The sequence below is a fragment of the Poeciliopsis prolifica genome, unplaced genomic scaffold, assembly GCF_027474105.1.
Source record: "Poeciliopsis prolifica strain line A6 unplaced genomic scaffold, Auburn_PproV2 SCAFFOLD014, whole genome shotgun sequence".
NCBI lineage: Eukaryota > Metazoa > Chordata > Actinopteri > Cyprinodontiformes > Poeciliidae > Poeciliopsis > Poeciliopsis prolifica.
Genome location: NW_026562389.1, coordinates 11502246 through 11522318, shown reverse-complemented (window position 1 = coordinate 11522318; position 20073 = coordinate 11502246). Strand labels below are relative to the sequence as shown.

The window sequence follows — 20073 nt, the reverse complement described above, 5'->3', positions numbered from 1 at the left end:
ACAGGAGAAACGCTCGGATGCTCGCCGCTCTGACCTCTCCCTGCTGGCTTTTACACACTTTTTCTTTCGGAGACATCAGAGGCCAAACTGCTGGAGCAGAGTTAGAAAAAACAAGAGACCAACATCTAAACTTCAGAACAGCTTCAGGCAAAATATTTGGCCAGTGTGGGACGCTGATGGGACACTTGAGGACGGAGGAAAATCCAAAACGCCGGTCGGCATGTTGGCTTCACTCTGCATGGTAAACTATTTTCTTTGTGCGAGTGTTTGTCAGCCCGTCCATCATGCTGCTGCTGCAGATTTCCCCCGGACTCTTTGCAGCGGTTTGTGGTTGCAGCGTTCGCCTCGGCGCTGCTTTGCTTTCTGACTGATGTCATCATTTCATGTTTGTTCTCTGGGTTTTATTAAAGGCTCCCATCGCCTTTGACATCATCGCTCTGTTTACAGAATCGTAAATGGTTTCTGTCAAACATCACATGGTTTTCTACATGCTTAGATTTCAGTGAGGCAAACGTGTTTTTATCACAGTGATGATATGAGGAATCTGCAGCTATTAATGTTCCTCTGCTTATTGTTCTTTGATGGAAACTTGTGTTTCCTGCAGAACTTCAGACATTTTCTGGTGAACTTTCCAGAAACTCAACCACTATTTTCCTCCTTTTCTTCTCCTCCTGTGAGGAGCTGCGTCTGTGCTGCGTTCACACGTATGCTGATGATATCCAGTTTAATGGAGCCCAGATATTACAGTACATGACAGAGGAGAGAGTGTTTTTCATGGCTGATGTTGTCATCGCATTCTTGAACTGTAATTTCACAGCTGTGTTTTTCTAACACCGTCTGTTTCTTTGTTAGTTTTTTATTGGATGTTTCCCAACCTGTGGGTCTGGTGACATCCACTGGGACGTCTTGGTGCTCTACCTCTGGACCTCTGTTGAGGTTATCACTTTTCAGAAATCTTGAATTTCTTTGCATGTTCAAAATCTGTCAGATAAACTTATAGCAATAAGCTGTTAAGTTTTTATTAATGTTGAACAACGAGGGTTTTAAAGTTGGCACCCAAAAAATGTAAAGAACAAAAGGAGGTGGAGTTTTTCCCAGGATGCTTAGCGGCAGGTTTTGTGTCCTGTGTTATTGTCAGTTTGTCTGAAACTGTTCAGAATAAGCATCTGAGCAATAATTCATTGTAATTATTATTATTATCAGGTCTTTTATTTATGCTGTTCAATTTGGATCAAACATTAAAATTAGTGAAAATCAAGATAAATAAAATAACTAAGTTTAAAATGTGAGCTTGTTCAAATAGATGAAGAGTTTTTTGCATAATGTGAAATAATTTGGTCTAAATACAGCTTTAAGTTCTAACATATAATGAGCTATTTAAAATGATAAACAATGTTTAACTCATCTTTTGTTGTTAAATCAAGACAATTTTCTAGTTGACTTGATTTTTTGCAAGTTAAATTGTGAAAAGTTTTACAGTGCAGGAGTCGACTTGTCTCCAACCTGAAGCTGCATATTTTGGTTTTGTCAGTTTGTCAGCCATAATTCTGTCTCTTATAATGAGTTTATTTTCCTTTTCTCCATTCCAAACGCTGAAAGACAGAAAATAAAAACCGTGAATATAATTACAATAAATAATATAAATAAAAGAAATGACTCTCTTTGAAAATTGTGTAAATAATAGTTTTTAGCTTCTGAGATGTTGAGCAGTAAATAATGGATCCTGAATAATAAAAGCTGTTTCTGTTCTGTGAAGTGGAGCCGGTCCGACCAGCTGCACCTGAACAGCGTGTGGCTGTTCCTGGTTTCACTGCGATGCTCTGAAACACCTGGAGAGACGAGAATTTGAGCCGCTGAGAACTGAACAAAATCTCTGAATAACCAGAAGCTGAGAAAAAGTGAAGTTGTGAAAACATTTTGATAGATGGCCGCCGACTCGAACAACTCGTCCACTTCAGGTGTCTTGATATCCTCTGAATTTCTGCTGCAGTTTATGGCTGAGTCACATGATCAAGAAATACGGAATCACTGCTGAGGAAACAACTTATTACTAACATGACACCAAACCGTTTGGTGCCATAAAATAATTAAAAATAATTACATAATGTTTTTATTCTGGCAGAACAACAAAAACTCAGAGGGATTGTTGTGACTAAAGCTGCGTTTTTATATAAATCTGTGGGATTATTTAATCTGCAGCCGCTCTGGATTTTCTGACAGCTTCAATCCTTCATCATCACTGAATCCTGATTTCATCCAATCATCACTGATTCTTCTGACACTTTTCACATTAAATATCATTTCTTTCAGCTGAGACACAAATGCTGTTTCCTATTTCTGAAATTTGTTTTTCATTCCTTTGTTGTACATTTTTTGTTTTTGGATAATTGCTCAGTTTTCCATCCTGGTGAAACTGTTTCCCTTTATGTTTGTAAGTTTCAGACACGTCTGACTGAGAGCAGCTGGTTTACCTCCTGTATCCTCTGGTTGCAGCCGTGTTTCCTGCTGGAGCTCAATGAGCTCTGAGCTGACTGCACCACGAAATGAAAACCTTACACTGAAAAACAGGATCATCAGTAGCTCCATTTAAATTATTGCCACTTTTTCCACAATATGCCTAAATACCTGCAGGTGTCTGAAATGTCTCTGAGGGCCACAAAATATTAATAGCAAAAATAAAAAAATAAAAAGTTACATGCTAAATAAGAAATAAACTAAACACAAAATATTTTAATGTTTGAGCAAAGCAGTCGGTTTCCTGTAGACGAGATGTTCAAATCGTAGATTTAGAATTAAAAAGTTTGCCAGTAAAAAAAAACAGCAAACTAAACAGTACATTTTTCATCTTCTGATTTATTTATTTTTATCTTTTCAGTAACCAGAGCAGAACCTGGATCAGTCCAGCTTCATTCTGACCAGCTTATTAACATAAAATGCCCTAAAAAAGCATTTTAGTTAAAATCACTGGATGTTTTTTTTGTATTAATAGAAGCTAAATTCAAAGCAGAAACCTGGATAAATTGTGTTGCACCATCAGGAAAAACTTCACCCCAACATGATTTTTAAATCTCCACCCACTGCCTGGCCTGTGGTCCAGGGCCGCTCAGAGTTGTTTCGAGGTCCAGAAATGGCCCCCGCACCACACTTTGGACAGCCGTGCTCCACTGTTTAGTTTCAGGTTTTAACTTTTGCTCTCTGGTTTAATTTTTCTGCACCGTCCGTCTCGGTGTGTGTTTTTCTGCCATAAACCGGCGAGGCGGTCCCAGGAGAGGCGATGACCTTTGGGTCGCCTGCGGCTGCAGAGAAACCGCCGTTCGGCTCGGCGCTGTTTGGTTAAACCCTCCCTGTGAGTCGGATCGAAGCCGCTCTCATTCCTCGCTCTGTGTGACTTCGCTCTGCCGGCCCGCCGACCGCAGGGCGCTGCAGAACAAAGCCCGGGGTTTTCCACCCGCACCGGCGTGTCAGAGCAACACGTATGTGTTCATGTGTGGCGTCTCTTCATTAGCCGCCGAATGTTTGATCTGCTTGTTTTCCTCAAACTTTCTGCTGTTTCTGCAGCAGCTTCACCTGCTGTGACGAGCTTCAGGATCAACTGCTTTTTTTAAATGTGGAAGTTTTATGATGTTTAGTCTGTCAATAACAGACGAGGTGTAAAAACTTCATTTTTTAAAAAGTTGGCGACATTCTGGGAGATTTTTAAAATACATTTTGGAAACAGGGAAGCAAACCATCACATGTCTAAAGCAGATTTGTAGAAGCTCACATGTGTTGCTTTATTTGTCTGTGAAGGATCTGCATAAAACTGCTTCAGACAACACCCATGTAAAATCTCTTGTTAGAGCAGTTTTCAGTGCAACACGTCGTCTGCAGCTCCAGGATGAGAGATGTTCTGTTAGACAGCTGGTGATGGGAGCGACGAGGCCGAACGCTATTTATCCAGAACGTCTCCAAGCAGCAGATCTGTGAAAGGAGAAGAAAGGAAAGCGTAGGAAAGCAAACATCAGAGAGGAGGGATGAACACCAGGAGGAAAACTGGAGATGGAGTCACTGTTCACAACCTCAGCACAGATTTTACAGCTGAAACTAAATGTGAGACCTGGATCAGTTTAAATGTTGCTGTGTTGCAGTAACTACTGAGAGTTCAGAGATGGCTTGTTTTACACAAAACAATGAAAATCTGTTTTTGTTCATTTTCCAAAAGTGATTTATTTACATTATTTTATCTTTAGGAGATTCTTGTCTCATTTATCAGAATCCATCTGATAAAAGAAATAATTTTTAATTTAATAATATTAAATCTGAAAGGAGTTTGAACTGCCAGGCTTTAACTCACTGGTATCGGATCAGAGGACGATCCGATACCAGAGAACATTGGATCTGTTTGAACACAGAACCGACTGGTTTAATTACCAGGTTCTGACTCTGACTTGTATTTATGACTCTGGTTTCATGTGACGCTTACAGAGACAGTAGATGATTAGTTGGTAGTTTGAGCCGTTTGGACAGATGGATACAACAATGTGGGTGGAGTTAGTGGGTAGTGGTGGTTCTGTGGGTGGAGTTAGTGGGTGGTGGTGGTTCTGTGGGTGGAGTTAGTGGGTGGTGGTGGTTCTGTGGTGGAGTTAGTGGGTGGTGGTGGTTCTGTGGGTGGAGTTAGTGGGTGGTGGTGGTTCTGTGGGTGGAGTTAGTGGGTGGTGGTGGTTCTGTGGGTGGAGTTAGTGGGTGGTGGTGGTTCTGTGGGTGGAGTTAGTGGGTGGTGGTGGTTCTGTGGGTGTTGTTGCGTTGCTCTTCTGTCTCCAGATGGAAACCGTTTGGTGTTGACGCTGAGCTGCATCAGAGTCGGTTATCCAAATATTATCGGCTGCGTTGGACGATTATTACCGCCCTGATTTATGAGCCGGCCCGCTGGAAGCCCGGCGGGCCGCTGGAAGGCCGCTGAAGTGGCTCTGGCTTCACGCGGAGCCCCGACTGTTGCTCTTGGGCACTGCGGCAGTGGGGTGATGGCAGCAGAGTTTATAAGGCTTGCAGCTGAAAAATGAACACCTCAGTGACACGCTGCGTTTGAAGGAGGGAGCAGCAGGAAGAATGAGCAGCTTTGTGGCTTCGCTTTGGTTTGGCCAACGTTGATTTTATTGCAGCAGAGTTAGCATGGGAACAGACTGCTGAGATGCCTCACATGGAGCTGAGGACTTTGCAAAGAAGGAGATTAAAATATATTAAAATATATTTTAATATATAGATTTGATAGATTTGGCAGGACGAACCTGGAAGGTTTCCTCAAATGATTTTTATTTAATGGAAAGACAGAAGTTGTTGAGAGCTGGATGGGAAATGTGATGGAAATCAGCTTTAAGCTCTTAGTTATAGAGAAAATGCAGAGCTTAGAGGAAATGATTTGAACATTACTGAATAAAATAAATGACCACAGAAACATCCCAAGTTAAAAAACTTTCTGTGCCACAGACGTTTCTGCTGTTTAGTTTCAGTCGTTGCCAATTTAAGAATTTAAACGTGTTTTATGGAAACCGTGAGTGAAAAATGTTCCTGCTGTTTGCAACAGAAACGTGATTAACGTTAGACCCACTAAACAACAAACTACTTTCCCTCCTCGCAGGTTTTACCAAACTCAAATCAACGTGTTTACACTTTTCTGCTTTTATGTCGTCCAGAAAAACGTTTATTTTCTGTTGATGGGCGGAAAATGAAACAGAGATTTTTTTTTATTATGCTCCTTTTCCATATTTTATTCTTTGGCTTATAAAGATTTCCATTCTGATTCTGGTTCCACACCAACAGATATTTAACTAGACACATAGTTTCTCTGGGCGTTTCTTTTTCACTTTCAGAGTTTTTTTATTTAAGATGAAATTATAATTTTAAAAACTTGTGTTTACTGGATATCCAAAGATAAATAAATTCTATAACAGAGATGAACTCTCGGTGTTGCAGGGGGACCCAGGAATCTGTTTCTTTACCTTTTCTTTCAGATTGACGGATTAAATTCAGAAATGAGCTGAGGAGCTTGAGAACTTGTGTGTCCGTTTGGATAAACGGCTACAAACGTGGATGGATCTGTTTGTGCCGTTATTGTCACCAGTGCGTTAGATAAAAGCTGAATAAAGCAGAGTGGAAGTTCGATCATCGTCTCCTGTCATGAGATGACGGGAGCAGCAGAAGGTGGAGGAGGGATGGTGGGATAAGCAGGAGGAAGATGAAGAGAACAGATAACAGTAGAATTAGTGAGGGTTCATTGATTAGCTGTAGAACAGAAGCCCGTGATCATTGATTGGCTCTCAGGGGCAGTTTTACACAATCTGGAGTAAAAAAAGAAAAATGGAAAAGAAAGACACCGATGTGTTCAGCACACGCTGTTTCCTCTGAGATTGTCTCCTGAATAGTTACTAAGACCCTATGAGGGCAGAGCATCACCTGCTATTAACTTTCATCCTGTTGTTACTGTTCAGACGAATAAACTGAGTTTTACCCGAACGTCTCACTCTGCACTGAATTAAAGCAACGTGTTCAGCCGGTAGCTGATCAAACTGTTCATCCTGTTCTGTTTGACCAAGACTTTTCACCGGAGAATCAGTCGCTTCAGATCAGAGATGATTCCATATTACTGCGCAAAAATACTTTAATTCAATTCAAAAGTATTTTTCAGAGTTGTAGATGCTGATGGCTGTAGGACGGAAGGATCTCCTGCAACAGTCAGTGACACAACAGTTAGAAGAAAGCCTCTGACTGAAGACATTGTTGAATGCCAGAATCCTGATGTGCGGCATCTTTCTGTTTCAAAGCTTCCAGATGAAAAATGAACACATAGTAACTGTTGATTAACAGATGACAAATCATTGATGATGTCACATTTGAGGGATCTGGACATTTCAGAATAAATGAATAAAATGAGAGCGAGAACACAGCATTTATGCACAAGTTCTGGGTTTTTCTGTGGCACAATCACAACTATTTTGAAATAATTTTTATGTGAAAACTTTCTAAATATCCATCAAATACTGTGAAAAGCAGCCTAAACTTTAACACTTTGCCAAACCCATTTTTCCAGCCCATCGTGTTTAAAAGAAGCCCAACTGGGCGCATACCTGCCCAACCTGGCAACATATAATGTTCTCTGTTATAGCGCCACCGATTGGCCCGGCTGACCTACTGTGGTACCGCATTCACCTGTTTTCTGAGTCATTTACAAAAACACATTTGTAGGGTCTGTAAGCTGCAGCACCTTTGTGCTGCAGAGACAGCGCTGTGCTGCAGAGACAGCGCAGTCTCTGCAAAGTGGCTATAAACTTTGGAAAATGTAAAATTAATGAGACATCCTGAGTGAAAACACATGACCTTAATGTGAGCGGCTGCACGCGTTCAGACAGACTGATGGACTCAGACCCACTGAGGGTCATTTAGCTTGTTCTGGAGCCCGATGGCGCCCTCTGTGGTGAATCAGTAAAACTGCACTTTAGTTTAATAAAATCTCTCCATGAAAGATGCATGTTGTTCTCATTCAAGTGTCTTTTCAAGCAATAGATTTGTAGGTTTTATGAACCATATTTTACTCCTGAGTGTAAACACTTTTTACATTTCAAGTTATTTTTTTTTCACTTTGATTTACATTCCGAAAGAAATCCAAGATATTGTTTTAAGTAGAGAAATACATCTTAGAGCAACATTTTTCACAGCTTGCGTTCTCAGCTTTTTAGTTTGAAACTGTTTACCAAACTTGATCTCACGGCCACATCTGCTCAAAAGTAATAAATCTTTGAGGTCTGGACACAAACAGCCAGCGGGACCGAGCCGAGCTGACGAAGAATTAGGTGTTAAAACCTCTTCAGATACATTGTCTTAACTGATGTGTGTGTGATCTGTGTGTGTTAGAGAGCTGAAACACCTTCAGACATGATAACTCACAGCTACATTAGTGACTTAATGACATCCACTCTGTGATAAAAGCTCAGCCGCTCGTCACACGCACATCGTCCTGACGGCCAAGCAGCCATTTACATGCCTGCGGTGGAGCAGAGCTGCACTCAAGGGTTTTAACTGATAACTGAAGAACATTCCTCACACACACACACACACACACACACACACACACACACACACACACACACACACACCACACACACACACACACACACACACACACACACACACACACAAACACACACACACACACACACACCACGAACTTTGAAATAGCTCCTCAGCATCTGTTCAGATGGGACAAAATGAAGATTTCGTCTGCAATAATGTCAACAGGTCAAAACATGTCAGTAAACACCTGCTGGCAGTTGAAGTTGTGCAGATCTTTCTGACAGTTTTCACTCAGGATGCTTCAGTTTCTAATGAAAGACGTTTCTGGAGTGAAACTATTCCTGCGTCATCGCTGGTTTGCTTCGGAGTTTCCCGGCAGCGTGGCGGGTCTGGTCGCCTTTTGGTGTCAGAGCTGAGCAACATGAGGGAACCTGACATTTCTCTGGTTGCCCTGTTGTATTTATTAAATTAATGGAATTACAGGAAACATCTCAGATTTTCATCTTAAGGAGAATCCAATATTTGTTTCCTGTTCTCTTTTATGTTTAAATCTACTTTAGATTTGTGTTCTCTTACTCTTACACTCATATTTTTAACAACTGAGAAAATGTAGAATAAATATTTATTAAAGATATTTAAAAGTAGGGATGCAAACTATTGATTTATGATTAATTAAGTTAATGGTTTATTAGAATAAATAAAGGATCCACTTCTTTCAGTGTTGTAGTTTTGGCGTCATCCAGAAGAGGGCGCTGCTGCTCATCCTTCAGCAGAACCAGTTGGTCGGTTCTAAGGGAAATAATCCCGGCAGACGCATCCCAGAACAGGACAGTTAAATGGTTCCTTGTTTGTTATATTTTATAAATATGTCAGTTAATAATGTGAGAAAACCACAATTTTCTGTTCATTCAGTCAGTATTTAATACAGCTGACACAATAAATGTTAAAATATAGTACATGTACTTCTTTTTCTAAATTAAGGAAATTATGAAAAAATATCCATTGATGTTCGAAGGAAGACAGAAAATCTTGATGCAAGTCAAAACTCAGGATTTGTAAAACATGGCTGCTTTTAATTAATCGTTAGTCAATCAATAACTTTTATGTTATTCTCTGCTTCTCTCCTCAAGTATATTCCTGATACATATTGCAAATGATTTCCTCAAATTAAGCAGAGTGCAGCTCCGACTAATAAACTCATAATCTGCTATTTAATAAAATATTCAGACTGATCCTCTTTCTTTGTCCTGAACTGTTAAATAATGGGACATCAGGCTGTTTGGAAAGAAATGTTAAAAATGTACCCAAGTATTTTCTTTACCTGTTCTGATAATTGATCAGACAAGATATTGATATAATCAGCTGAAGGTTGTGAGAAATGGATCGACTCACCAGCCGCTGATCTCAGTGAACATGAAGCTTTGTGCTGCATCTGTTCAACACAAGCCAAGCTGAACTACAATAATTTATGGAGTTTTAACAACAGCAACAATAAAAAAATCTACTTTTTGTGCTGGGACAGAAAATGACAGCTGGAGCTGCGAGCCTGGCAGCGTCTGCAACATTTTGTAGCTGTTGAACTAAACAATATGAGATCTTTGGTCGTTTGTCTTTCAGATGGAATTTCTCAGCGATGGATTCGATAAACACAGGCGGCCAAAAAACCTGACAGAACAGCATGAAGCTAGAAAGCAGCTGTTAGCTTCAGGAGCGTTACTGTACAGACAGCAGAAAGTTTCTCAGGCCATAAAAAGAGTCACATAAAGACTTTCTGAAGGCCTTGAAATCAAACACAAACTGACTGAAATACTAAAGAGTCATCAGAGTTTTGAAATGACTGCAATATGTGTGAACATGCATTAAGTTTGTTTAAAATGTTCCTCCATACTCCGGCGCTGAGCCTGGACTCACTGAAGTGGTCGAGATCAGAGGGTTTTATCACCGCCAGGAGATTCTTGCTCTTAATCTTCCTCCTCCTTTTTTCTTTATTTGAGTTTTATTCACATCTCCATCTAGTAATACAGACTTCAGCACCAGCAGGGATTCCTGCATCAGGGCAATTTGGCCCCTTTTCCTTTGGTTGCCAGAATATCCACAAGGCCAAACAGTTCATCTTCATTTTACCCGTTTTCCCGCCTCCTGGTCGGCTCAGTTTGCTGAGATTGGGGACCAAATTAGTTACATTTTCAGCTGCGGTTTGCTTTCACACCGCACTGACTCAAACCAACTGAAAAACCTGTTCCCCTTCTCACCTGTGGAGGCGCTGCAGCAAGAACCATTACCACACAAAACCCTCTGAAGACGCTGAGATCGAAGCGCTTTAACTTCCTTCGCCAAATGTACACAGATCAGATTTTAGGATTTCTCTCTTTTTGTCTTTGGTAAAAGACCACAAGTCATTTCTCCTGCTGGTGCTGAACTAACACATTTGTTTTGGTTGTATTACCCAGAAATCCCTGCGTTGTAGTCCACTTCCTGCTTTTGGACCAATCTATTGTCTGCTTGACGTTCACATGCATTGAAACGAACCACAGTTAACTTTAACCAAACAGAGCTGAAGTGGATCAGAGCAGGACCAGAATTAGTTGTTTTGGTTGATTACACATGAACACCAAACGAACCGGACCTCCTGGACTGATGGACTGGACTTGGATTAGAGTGGAGAAAGCCTGGCTGGTGGGACTGCAGCCTTTAAGAGACGAATCTTCACCACACCGACGTCAGACCCTCCCAAAACATTTAGGAACGGATCCTTCTGTAAACTTTACAGCCAATTAAAACGTGGACACAATAAACCTTCAGCCAGCAGGTAACAGGTGTGATGAATTACATCACCTGACTGATAGTCGTAGCTGCACCACCGGGCAGTTTGACTGGGCAGCTCGGTTCATCAGAACTTTCTGTTTCTGAGGTCCACTCCTCATGTTCAGTGATGAATCTGTTGGGTTTTTACCAGATCAGAGATCAAACCGGAGCGTCTGCAGACAGACCGACGGTGACAGACGTCTCAGAGCGACACACTGAGAATAATGAATGAGGCTGTTTCCTTTGATTCCCACAGTCATTTACTGCATTGATTGTTTGCAGGCTGTATGGACAGAACAGAGGCCGGCTATTGGCTCGGGTCATCACCTTATAAACACACTCGACGCCTCCTCAATACAGTCACACTGCATCACCACGGATGGATGGAGGGATGGATTAATAATGAACACACACACCAGCACACACACACAGCGGCTGGGTGAGATCGAAGCGCTTTAACTGCTTATGATCACTGTTAGCTGTGAAATCCTCGTCTTTCTGCTGATGCACGAGTTTCATCATCGTGTTGTTTTCCTCCTAAAGTCGACACCAGTGAGTCGCTTCTGCAGATTAAATTATATTCTCAGTTTAAAGAAGCAACAGACGTTCAGAGAAATACCGGCCAACAGAACAGATAGAAACACATTTATTCATGTTTTCATTCAGAAACTGATCCGTTTTACTCTCTGGTCAAATGTTTCAGAGGAATTTAATGTTTTTGTGTCACTTCTTCAGTAAAACCAGACCTGCTAACCAGTAAGAACTGGTCCCATCTACTGGTCTCAGTACCAGTCTGGTACTCATGGGGCCCAATTTGGACCAACAGTGGGTCAAGGTGGAAAAAACTGTTGTACAATTTAAACTTGTAAAACTGTTTTTAACTGAATAAAACGAATTAAAATGCCAGTTACATTGTTTCCGTGTCTGTGTGTTCTAGATCTATGATGCAGAGGGAACGTTGCAGCACTTCATAGATGGAAACGATCCCAGTAAATCCAGTTGGATGAGGTACATCCGCTGCGCGAGGCACTGTGGGGAGCAGAACATGATGGTGGTCCAGTACAGGTAAGAACTTCTGACGTTCTCTGATGCAAAGTTGGTATTTTTCTTAAAAGTAACTTGTTTTGTTATCAATATATTCTGTTTGTCATTTAGAGATGACTAGCAAGTTTTACAGGTACTATTTGAATGAAGTATAATCCTGTGATCTGGAGCTTGTAAAGGTACCTGTAGTTGGTGCCATTATGTGCTTGGTTATAGATATAACCAGTGCATGTAGCTCTGCTCTCATCAATCACACATCCTAGATGTCACCATGGAGCCAGAACACAAATGCCTCTTGCTAGTACTTTGTTTTTAATAAAAGACATTTTATGTGTCCTTATTTTGACACATAAAATAAGGACACATAAAATGTCCTTATTTTAGGACATTTTTTTTACTAGTCTTTTACTCATTTATGTATAAATGAGTAAAAAGCAACATTTTCCATGTCTTGAAGACACATAGGTGCTAGTCATAAAATGAGAATATTATGAAAAAGTTTATTTCTGTCAGCAGTTCCAGTCAAAAAATGAAACTTTTAAATTCATTCATTACACAGAAACTGATTTATTTCAAAAAATTTTCTGACTCACAACTAATTAAAACCTGTTATTACGCAATAGTCAGCCCCACCGTAACCTCACAACTCCCACGGATTGACTACGGACCAGCTCTCCGTCTAACTTGTCTGGAAAATCTATAAAACCTCCAGTATAATCTGTCTAAGCTGGTGTCGAGTGAGACTCGTCTAGTTTTTAACTACCTTCATTCCCAAGTGAAGGTAGTTAAAAACTAAGAATTTTCAGTTCTTAGCTTTCTCAGTTAAGAACAGAAAAAGGTCAGTTCTTAACTGTAAAACGTACGTTACACAAACTTTCTTAACTGACCTTTTTCAGTTAAGAAGCAATCAGCTGAGTAGCCCTTGTAACTGCATGACTTCAATAACCACTCTCTCTATCAACAACGAGAACTTGTTACAGACTAGATCATTTTTAGTGGCTCAGCATAAGCCCCACAGTCATTGTTTTACCAACACTGAACAAATGTCTGAAGCCACCACATTACTAGAAATATGTACATGGGTTTTACACTGATTAGAAGAACCAAAAACAATAGATGACTCAATTAATTTTACTGTCCACAAATCTCATTAGAATTTTAATGCATCTTTATTAAGCAAGCGTTTACCAGGAGTAGATGACAGATTAATTATCACTGATTACAAATTAAGAATAAAAATCCAATTTAATAAAATAATCTTCATTCTTTCCTAACCTCTTTCCCTAAACTGTGTAACTAATTTACAAAGCGAGGCTTTGGGGTGCAGTTCAGCTCATACCCAGATGATAGATGATCCCGGCAATGGAAGGTTTTGATGTCCTTGGTTTGAGCCTTGTCTTTGTACGGCAAATCCTCTTCAGAATAGAAGCAAAGTAGAACTGGTTGTTGTCTTCCGAACACTCAGATCTTCATCACTCAGTGACCTTTGTTCATTCAGCACGTCTGTTGCAGCAGCCTTGAGATCTTTGGGTTGAGCGCAGAGCAGCAGCAGTCGAAACAGGAACCGGGGTTGAAGGTTGATGGGTCTTATCCCCTTCTAGTAGTGCGGAGTCTTCACCTTCCTTTGGTTCCGCGACTTTTTGAAAGTTCGATGGCTTCGTGGAAAGTACCAAACATTTCCACATTGGTCAACACCTTGTTCACTTCTCCTTTTTTGTTGTTTGTCCACTGACCATCTGAATTCACTTCCCTATCTGGTTCAGAGAAAACTTCCCAGTTCCTCTGCCTTCCCCCTCTGATCAGGCCCTTTACTGGCCCTGACCTCTGCTATAATTATAATACAGTCTGACAATTATATGTCACTATGCTTCACACAGTGTAAGATTACTTTAGTTACAATTCTATATCTGCTGTATGATCATGATAAATTAAACAATAATCTTTTTAATTCAATTCTTCAAACATAACTTCTTTTAGTAGTCATCTATGTTTAATTTTATTCACCATTTTATTCATCGTGTTATTCATTTCTTGATCTGCAAGAACAAAATACTGGAGCACAATAATAATAAGGTAAGATGCAGGAGCCAGAGTTTGTATTCACATTCTTATAGTCAGTTCAGTTCTTTTAAAATGACCTTGAGCAATAATCTGTGTAAACATTTCTACATTTTTTACATCAGACTCTCTATAATTATCAATAAATCAAAATACAAAATAACTTGTTTTATAATCATCAGTTAATCAAAATACAAGATTACTTATGTCTCCCAGGCCTCTATGATCTATTTTCTGCGTTAACCTGGAGACATCTCACCTCTTTAAGCCAGTTTTCACAAACAAGCCCCAAATTCAGTATCTTAAAAAATTAGATTACTTAAGACCAAAGCAAATAAAGGATTTTTTATAAATGTTAGCCCACTGTAAAAAATGAACATGAAAAGTATGAGCATGCACAGCACTCAGTACTTGGGGCTCCTTTTGCCTTGATTACTGCAGGGTGACATGGAGTCCATCAATCTGTGACACTATTACAGATCTGTTATGAGAGCCTAGTTTGTTCTGATAGTCCCCTTCAGCTCTTCTGAATTGTTGGGCCTGGTGTATCACATCTTCCTCTTCACGATAGCTCATAGTTTTTCTATGGCGTTAAGGTCAGGAGAGTTTTCTGACCATTTAAGAACAGGGATACCAAGGTCCCTAAACCAGGTACTGGAGCTATGGCTCTTTGAGCAGGTGCTAAGTCCTGTTGGGAATTGCATCTTCATAAACTGGACTGAGACCATTTAAAAGCATTTGCAAGTGTTTCGATTTAATTATTTGATTAGTGTGTGGCACCAGGGATCTTCAATATTGAACCTTTTCATAATATTCCAGTTTTCTGATATTCTGAATTTGGAGTTTTCATTTGTTGTCAGTAGTAATCATCGATACTAAAAGAAATAAACATTTTAAACATACAAGTCTGTATGTATTGAATATACAGATTTAAATTTTGAATGTAATTACTGAATTAAATAAACTTTTTATATCCTTTATATTCTAATTTTATGACCACCACCTGTATTCTGATTTTGCTCTCAGGGAGAAATAATTCATCATGAAATGCTGCACATTTTCCTCTCTGCAGCCTGTTTCACCTTTTCCTGTATCCACTCATTTATTTCCTCCTGATGCGTCTCCTTCAGCTCAGTTATTCTGTTTTTGATATAAGTCTCACCGTGGAAACAAAGCGATAATTTCAACTTGTTTATTTCTTCTTCATGTTTTTTCTGCAGCATGTCGAAACTGTTCTGGTATTCTTTGTTTCTAATCAGCTGCCTTATCATTTGTTCGTTTTTTTTCTGTTCCCTCTGCTTGAAGTCTTTTATTTCTTTCCCAGTTTTTTCCATGTCAGCCGTGACATCACAAGTATATTTGTTCCTGAAATCATTGCTTTGTTCTGCTTGTTTTCTAGCATCCTCAAAATTTTTCCTCTCTAATTCCTCAACTTGCTGGCGAAGCGTTTCTGTTGCTTCTCTCCATTCGGTTTCCTCTTGTTCCCTCCGGATTTGCTGTTCTTCTTTCCATTTTGTTTCATATCTTCGCTTTTCCTCTTCGTATTCTTCTCTTAGCTTTTGGAGTCGTTTCCTCTCATCTTCTTGTCTCTCTGTTTCCTCACGATGTCTGTTCTCCCACCATTCCCTTCTTTCTTGTTCCCAAGCTTCTCTTTCTTTTCTCATGTCTTCTCTGCTTTGTGCTAATAAAGCCCTTTCTGCAAAAACTTTGCTGGATCGCTGTTTCATCTGCAGGTCTTCATATTGTCGTTCAAACTCATGTTCTTGCATCTCATCTTCCCTTTTCTTCTCCTTTTCTTCTTCATTTCTAATTCTCTTTTCCATCTTCACCTTCTCTTCCTCCCTCATAAATTTTTCCCTCATCTCCTTGACTCTTTGGGTGCCTGGTACTTTTTCTTTTTCAGACTTAGCCAATTTTTTTATTTGTATAGTTTTCTTATTTGAATTTTGTCTTCAAGTTGTTTTTTAAAGTCTTCCTTCTTCTTCTGCAGCTCTGTGTCCTTTTCTGTCAGTATCTTCTGGGTTTCCTTCTGTATGGCCTCCTCTGCCTCTTTGAAGAGCTCTGAGCTGTAGTAGCTTCCTCCATTTTCCCTCAGCATTGCCTCCACTTTGTCTAGGAGCTCTGTAGCTTGACGTCGATTCTCTTGGTCATTGTTGTTAAAGACTTGATATCTCTCCCCACAATCAGTGATCAGCCTTTTGACAAATTCCTTGCTTTCGGTTAAGTAACTGTTAAATGTCTGATCTTTGAGTTCGTCTCCTCTGGTGAATACAACGATGATGAAGTTCACTGACTTCTCTCCAAAGAAATCCTTGAGCAGCTCCACAGTTTCTTTTTCCTCCTGCGTAAAGCGTCCGATCTGCAGGACGAGTAAGAAGACGTGAGGTCCGGGCGCCGACAAGCTGATGCATTTGATGAGCTCTTGTTTAATCTGGTCATTAGACTGAGATGTATCAAACAGTCCTGGTGTGTCCACCACGGCAATAGGACGACCATTGACCTCTCCTGTCTCTTTCTGACAAACGTTTGTCACTGATACTTGAGAAACCTTTGAGAAAAAGCATTTCCTGCCCAGGATGGTGTTTCCAGTGGCACTTTTACCGCAACCAGTCTTCCCAATTAACACCATACGGAGAGGCTCTTTACTCTGCGGCGCGGATAGATTTTGGTTTATGGTTATGTTCTGCATCATCCCTGATCCAGAGCCATTTTTTGAACTCTGCACATTCTCCACCTTTTGTGGATTCTTTCTGTGCTCATTGATACTGTGGCCTGAATTAAACAATTCCCACATTTGAGGCTTTGTAGTCTGTCTTACAGGACGCTTGGAGAACATCTTTTCAGTAAAGCTTCTTGTTGCTGCGTTTGTCATCGTTTGGACACATAGAAGCACCTCAGAGATCTGTTTGTTGTTATAGAAGACATATATCGTTCCCTACATTTCTGACAGAGATCTTGAATGTCTCTATTTTCCCTCAGAAACCTCAGCGCTGCAGAAGGTGTGCCAGTTGCCTCCATAGTAAAAAGAATCATGGTGAAATCATTGATTCCTAGACTGAAGATTTCCTGGATGGTTTCCAGCTCCTTCTTATCTTCCTCGGTATAACCGTCCAATGGGAGGACCAGAATGAAGGCGTGGACGCCTTCAGGATCACAAAGAGAAACACATTTGAAGCATTCGTTCACCGCTGCTGCCTTTGGTCTTCCATGCAGAGCCGGTAGCTCCACTATGGACACCCGATGCCCACAGACGGTTCCCTGATTTCTAATAACCTCTGAATCACCAGAATAATTTTCTCCCAGGATGGCGCGAGCTACTGACACTTTCTTGAACACGTGTCTCCCACACAAGACCAGGTTCAGGGGGGTTTCACACACTGAGGACGATCCATAGGAGCCATGTCTCCAGAAAAGGTTAGATGTTGCCCTTTGTTCTCTCTCACCAGATTCTCCATTTTGTTCATCAGTTCTTCAAGATTATTGGCTGAATAGTTACTTTCATCGAGGTCCACTTTGTGGATCCTTTGGCCACATTCCCTGACAAGTTGGTTCATGGGAAACGTCCATTGCTCATCAGTTTCAGTTGTGATGACTATTGCATAATTAAAGGCTTCTTTCCCCCAAAAACTCAGGACACAGTTCATATTCTGTCGGTTCGACTTGGTGAAGTCTGACGGCTTCACCAGGAGCAGCAGGACGTTTGGTCCAGGTGGGCAGAGAGTCGCACACGTCTTCATGTCCTGACCGACTCTTTCCACAGGCAGACTGAGGACGTCTCCTGTTGTTATCAGGGTGAAAGGTTTGCCCATCCATTCTGCATAGACAACATCAAAGGACTTGACTTTCTTTGAAGAATGAGGACTTTTTTCTGTCAGGAATTTGCTGAGTTTTGTTTTGTCATTGTTTTTTCCAAGCAGCACAATCCTCAGACCAGTAACTGAAAACAAAAATGAAAAGATTGAATTAGAACTTTTTAATTCTGATTATCTAATATTTTTATTGTGACATGTTTAATTTTGTCATGCAAAAATTGAATTACTTAAAACTGGAAATTCCACTTTTCTTTTATTGGTTTTCAGAACTTTATATACAGTTGGGCAAAAAAGTATTTAGTCAGCCACCAATTGTGCAAGTTCTCCCACTTAAAAAGATGAGAGAGCCCTGTAATTGTCATCATAGATAAACCTCAACTATGAGAGACAAACGGAGAAAAAAATGTCAGAAAATCACATTGTCTGATTTTTAAAGAATTTATTTACAAAATATGGTGGAAAATAAGTATTTGGTCAGCTACAAAAAAAGCACAATTTCTGGCTCTCACAGACCTGTAACTTCTTCTGGAAGAGGCTCTTCTGTCGTCCACTCATTACCTGTATTAATGCCACCTGTTTGAACTCGTTATCAGTATAAAAGACACCTATCCACAACCTCAGTCACATTCTAACCTCCACCATGGCCAAAACTAGAGAGCTGTCAAAGGACACCCGAAACAAAATTGTAGACCTGCACCAGGCTGGGAAGACTGAGTCTGCAATAGGTAAACAGCTTGGTGTGAAGAAATCAACTGTGGGATCAATTATTAGAAAATGGAAAACAAACAAGACCACTGATAATCTCCCTCGATCTGGGGCCCCACGCAAGATCTCATCTCGTGGGTCAACATGATCACAAGAACAAACGGTGAGCAAAAATCCCAGAACCACACGGGAGAACCTAGTGAATGACCTACAGAGACCTGGGACCAAAGTAACAAAGGTAAAAGTAACACACTACGCCGCCAAGGACTCAAATCCTGCAGTGCCAGACGTGACCCCCTGCTTAAGCCAGTACATGTCAAGGCCCGTCTCAAGTTCACTAGAGAGCATTTGGATGATCCAGAAGATGACTGGGAGAATATCATATGGTCGGATGAAACCAAAATAGAACTTTTTGGTAAAAACTCTACTCGTCATGTTTGGAGGAGAAAGAATGCCGCGTTCCATCCAAAGAACACCATACCCACTGTGAAGCATGGGGGTGGACACATCATGCTTTGGGGCTGTTTTTTTGCTAAGGGACCAGGACGACTGATCCGTGTAAAGTAAAGAACGAATGGGGCCATGTATCGTCACATTTTGAGAGAAAGCCTCCTTCCATCAGTAAGGGCATTGAAGATGAAACGTGGCTGCGTCTTTCAGCATGACAATGATCACAAACACACCGCCCGGGTAACAAAGGAGTGGCTTCGCCAGAAACATTTCAAGGTCCTGGAGTCTCCTAGCCAGTCTCCAGATCTCAACCCCATAGAAAATCTTTGGAGGGAGTTGAAAGTCCGAGTTGCCCAGCGACAGCCCCAGAACATCACTGCTGTAGAGGAGATCTGCATGGAGGAATGGGCCAAAATATCAGCAACAGAGTGTGAAAATCTTGTGAAGACTTACAGGAAATGTTTGATCTCTGTCATTGCCAACAAAGGATATATAACAAAGTACTGAGATGAACTTTTGTCATTGACCAAATACTTATTTTCCACCATATTTTGCAAATAAATTCTTTAAAAATCAGACAATGTGATTTTCTGATTTTTTTTTTCTCCGTTTGTCTCTCATAGTTGAGGTTTATCTATGATGACAATTACAGGGCTCTCTCATCTTTTTAAGTGGGAGAACTTGCACAATTGGTGGCTGACTAAATACTTTTTATGCCCAACTGTAAACATCAACAAAAGCCAACAAAAACAGCCCACCCCAAATCAACAAGAAGCACTTCGGTGTATATGTAAACATAGATGCAAAATATAGACATTCCTAGGTATGGTTTAAAGGGCAGCAGACATACACATAGTATGTAAAAAAATAAGAAAAAGAAAAAAAATGTGAGAAAGATTGCAAGGGGTTCCAGATCCTCCAAAATGTTTCTGATGTTTGATTAAGATCGTGAGTCTGGGATAATAACAGAGATTTGTGATCCACATCTCAACTGTAGGGGCCTGTGGTGCTGACCATCTCAGGAGCATACATTTCTTGACCAGAAATAAGAAGATTATAAAGCAAAGATTTAGTATCTTTATTAAGTAGAGTCTGGAGCATAATTAAAAAGACAGAAGGAGGGGGATCAGAAGAACTGTTTGCCAATGATCTCTTA

At 40.5% G+C, this 20073-nt stretch overlaps 2 protein-coding genes across 2 annotated transcripts in view; one reads left to right on the top strand and one right to left on the bottom strand.

The window, feature by feature from the left end:
- prdm6 (PR domain containing 6) overlaps window positions 1-20073 on the top strand; it is a 69804-nt gene that overhangs the window by 12289 nt on the left and 37442 nt on the right. The window contains exon 5 of the mRNA XM_055039453.1: window positions 11786-11913. Coding sequence (XP_054895428.1) covers window positions 11786-11913 — 128 coding nt within the window. The remainder of the gene's footprint in view (window positions 1-11785; window positions 11914-20073) is intronic.
- On the bottom strand, window positions 14991-17759 carry LOC129365767 (uncharacterized). Its single transcript, XM_055039234.1, has 4 exons — window positions 17447-17759; window positions 16899-17093; window positions 15924-16722; window positions 14991-15516 (listed from the first exon to the last, which is right to left on the bottom strand). Exons 1-4 carry the CDS (start codon window positions 17757-17759, stop codon window positions 14991-14993), a joined length of 1833 nt encoding a protein of 610 aa, XP_054895209.1.

Excerpts from the sequence above, each read along its gene's own strand:
- LOC129365767 (XM_055039234.1), bottom strand. The coding sequence starts at position 17,759 with ATGGGCAAACCTTTCACCCTGATAACAACAGGAGACGTCCTCAGTCTG. Across the intron at positions 17,094-17,446 it reads CAAAGTGGACCTCGATGAAA|GCGTCCACGCCTTCATTCTG; the intron begins GTAACTATTCAG and ends GTGATCCTGAAG. Across the intron at positions 15,517-15,923 it reads GAGCTGCAGAAGAAGAAGGA|ACTCCAAAAGCTAAGAGAAG; the intron begins AGACTTTAAAAA and ends TGAGAGGAAACG.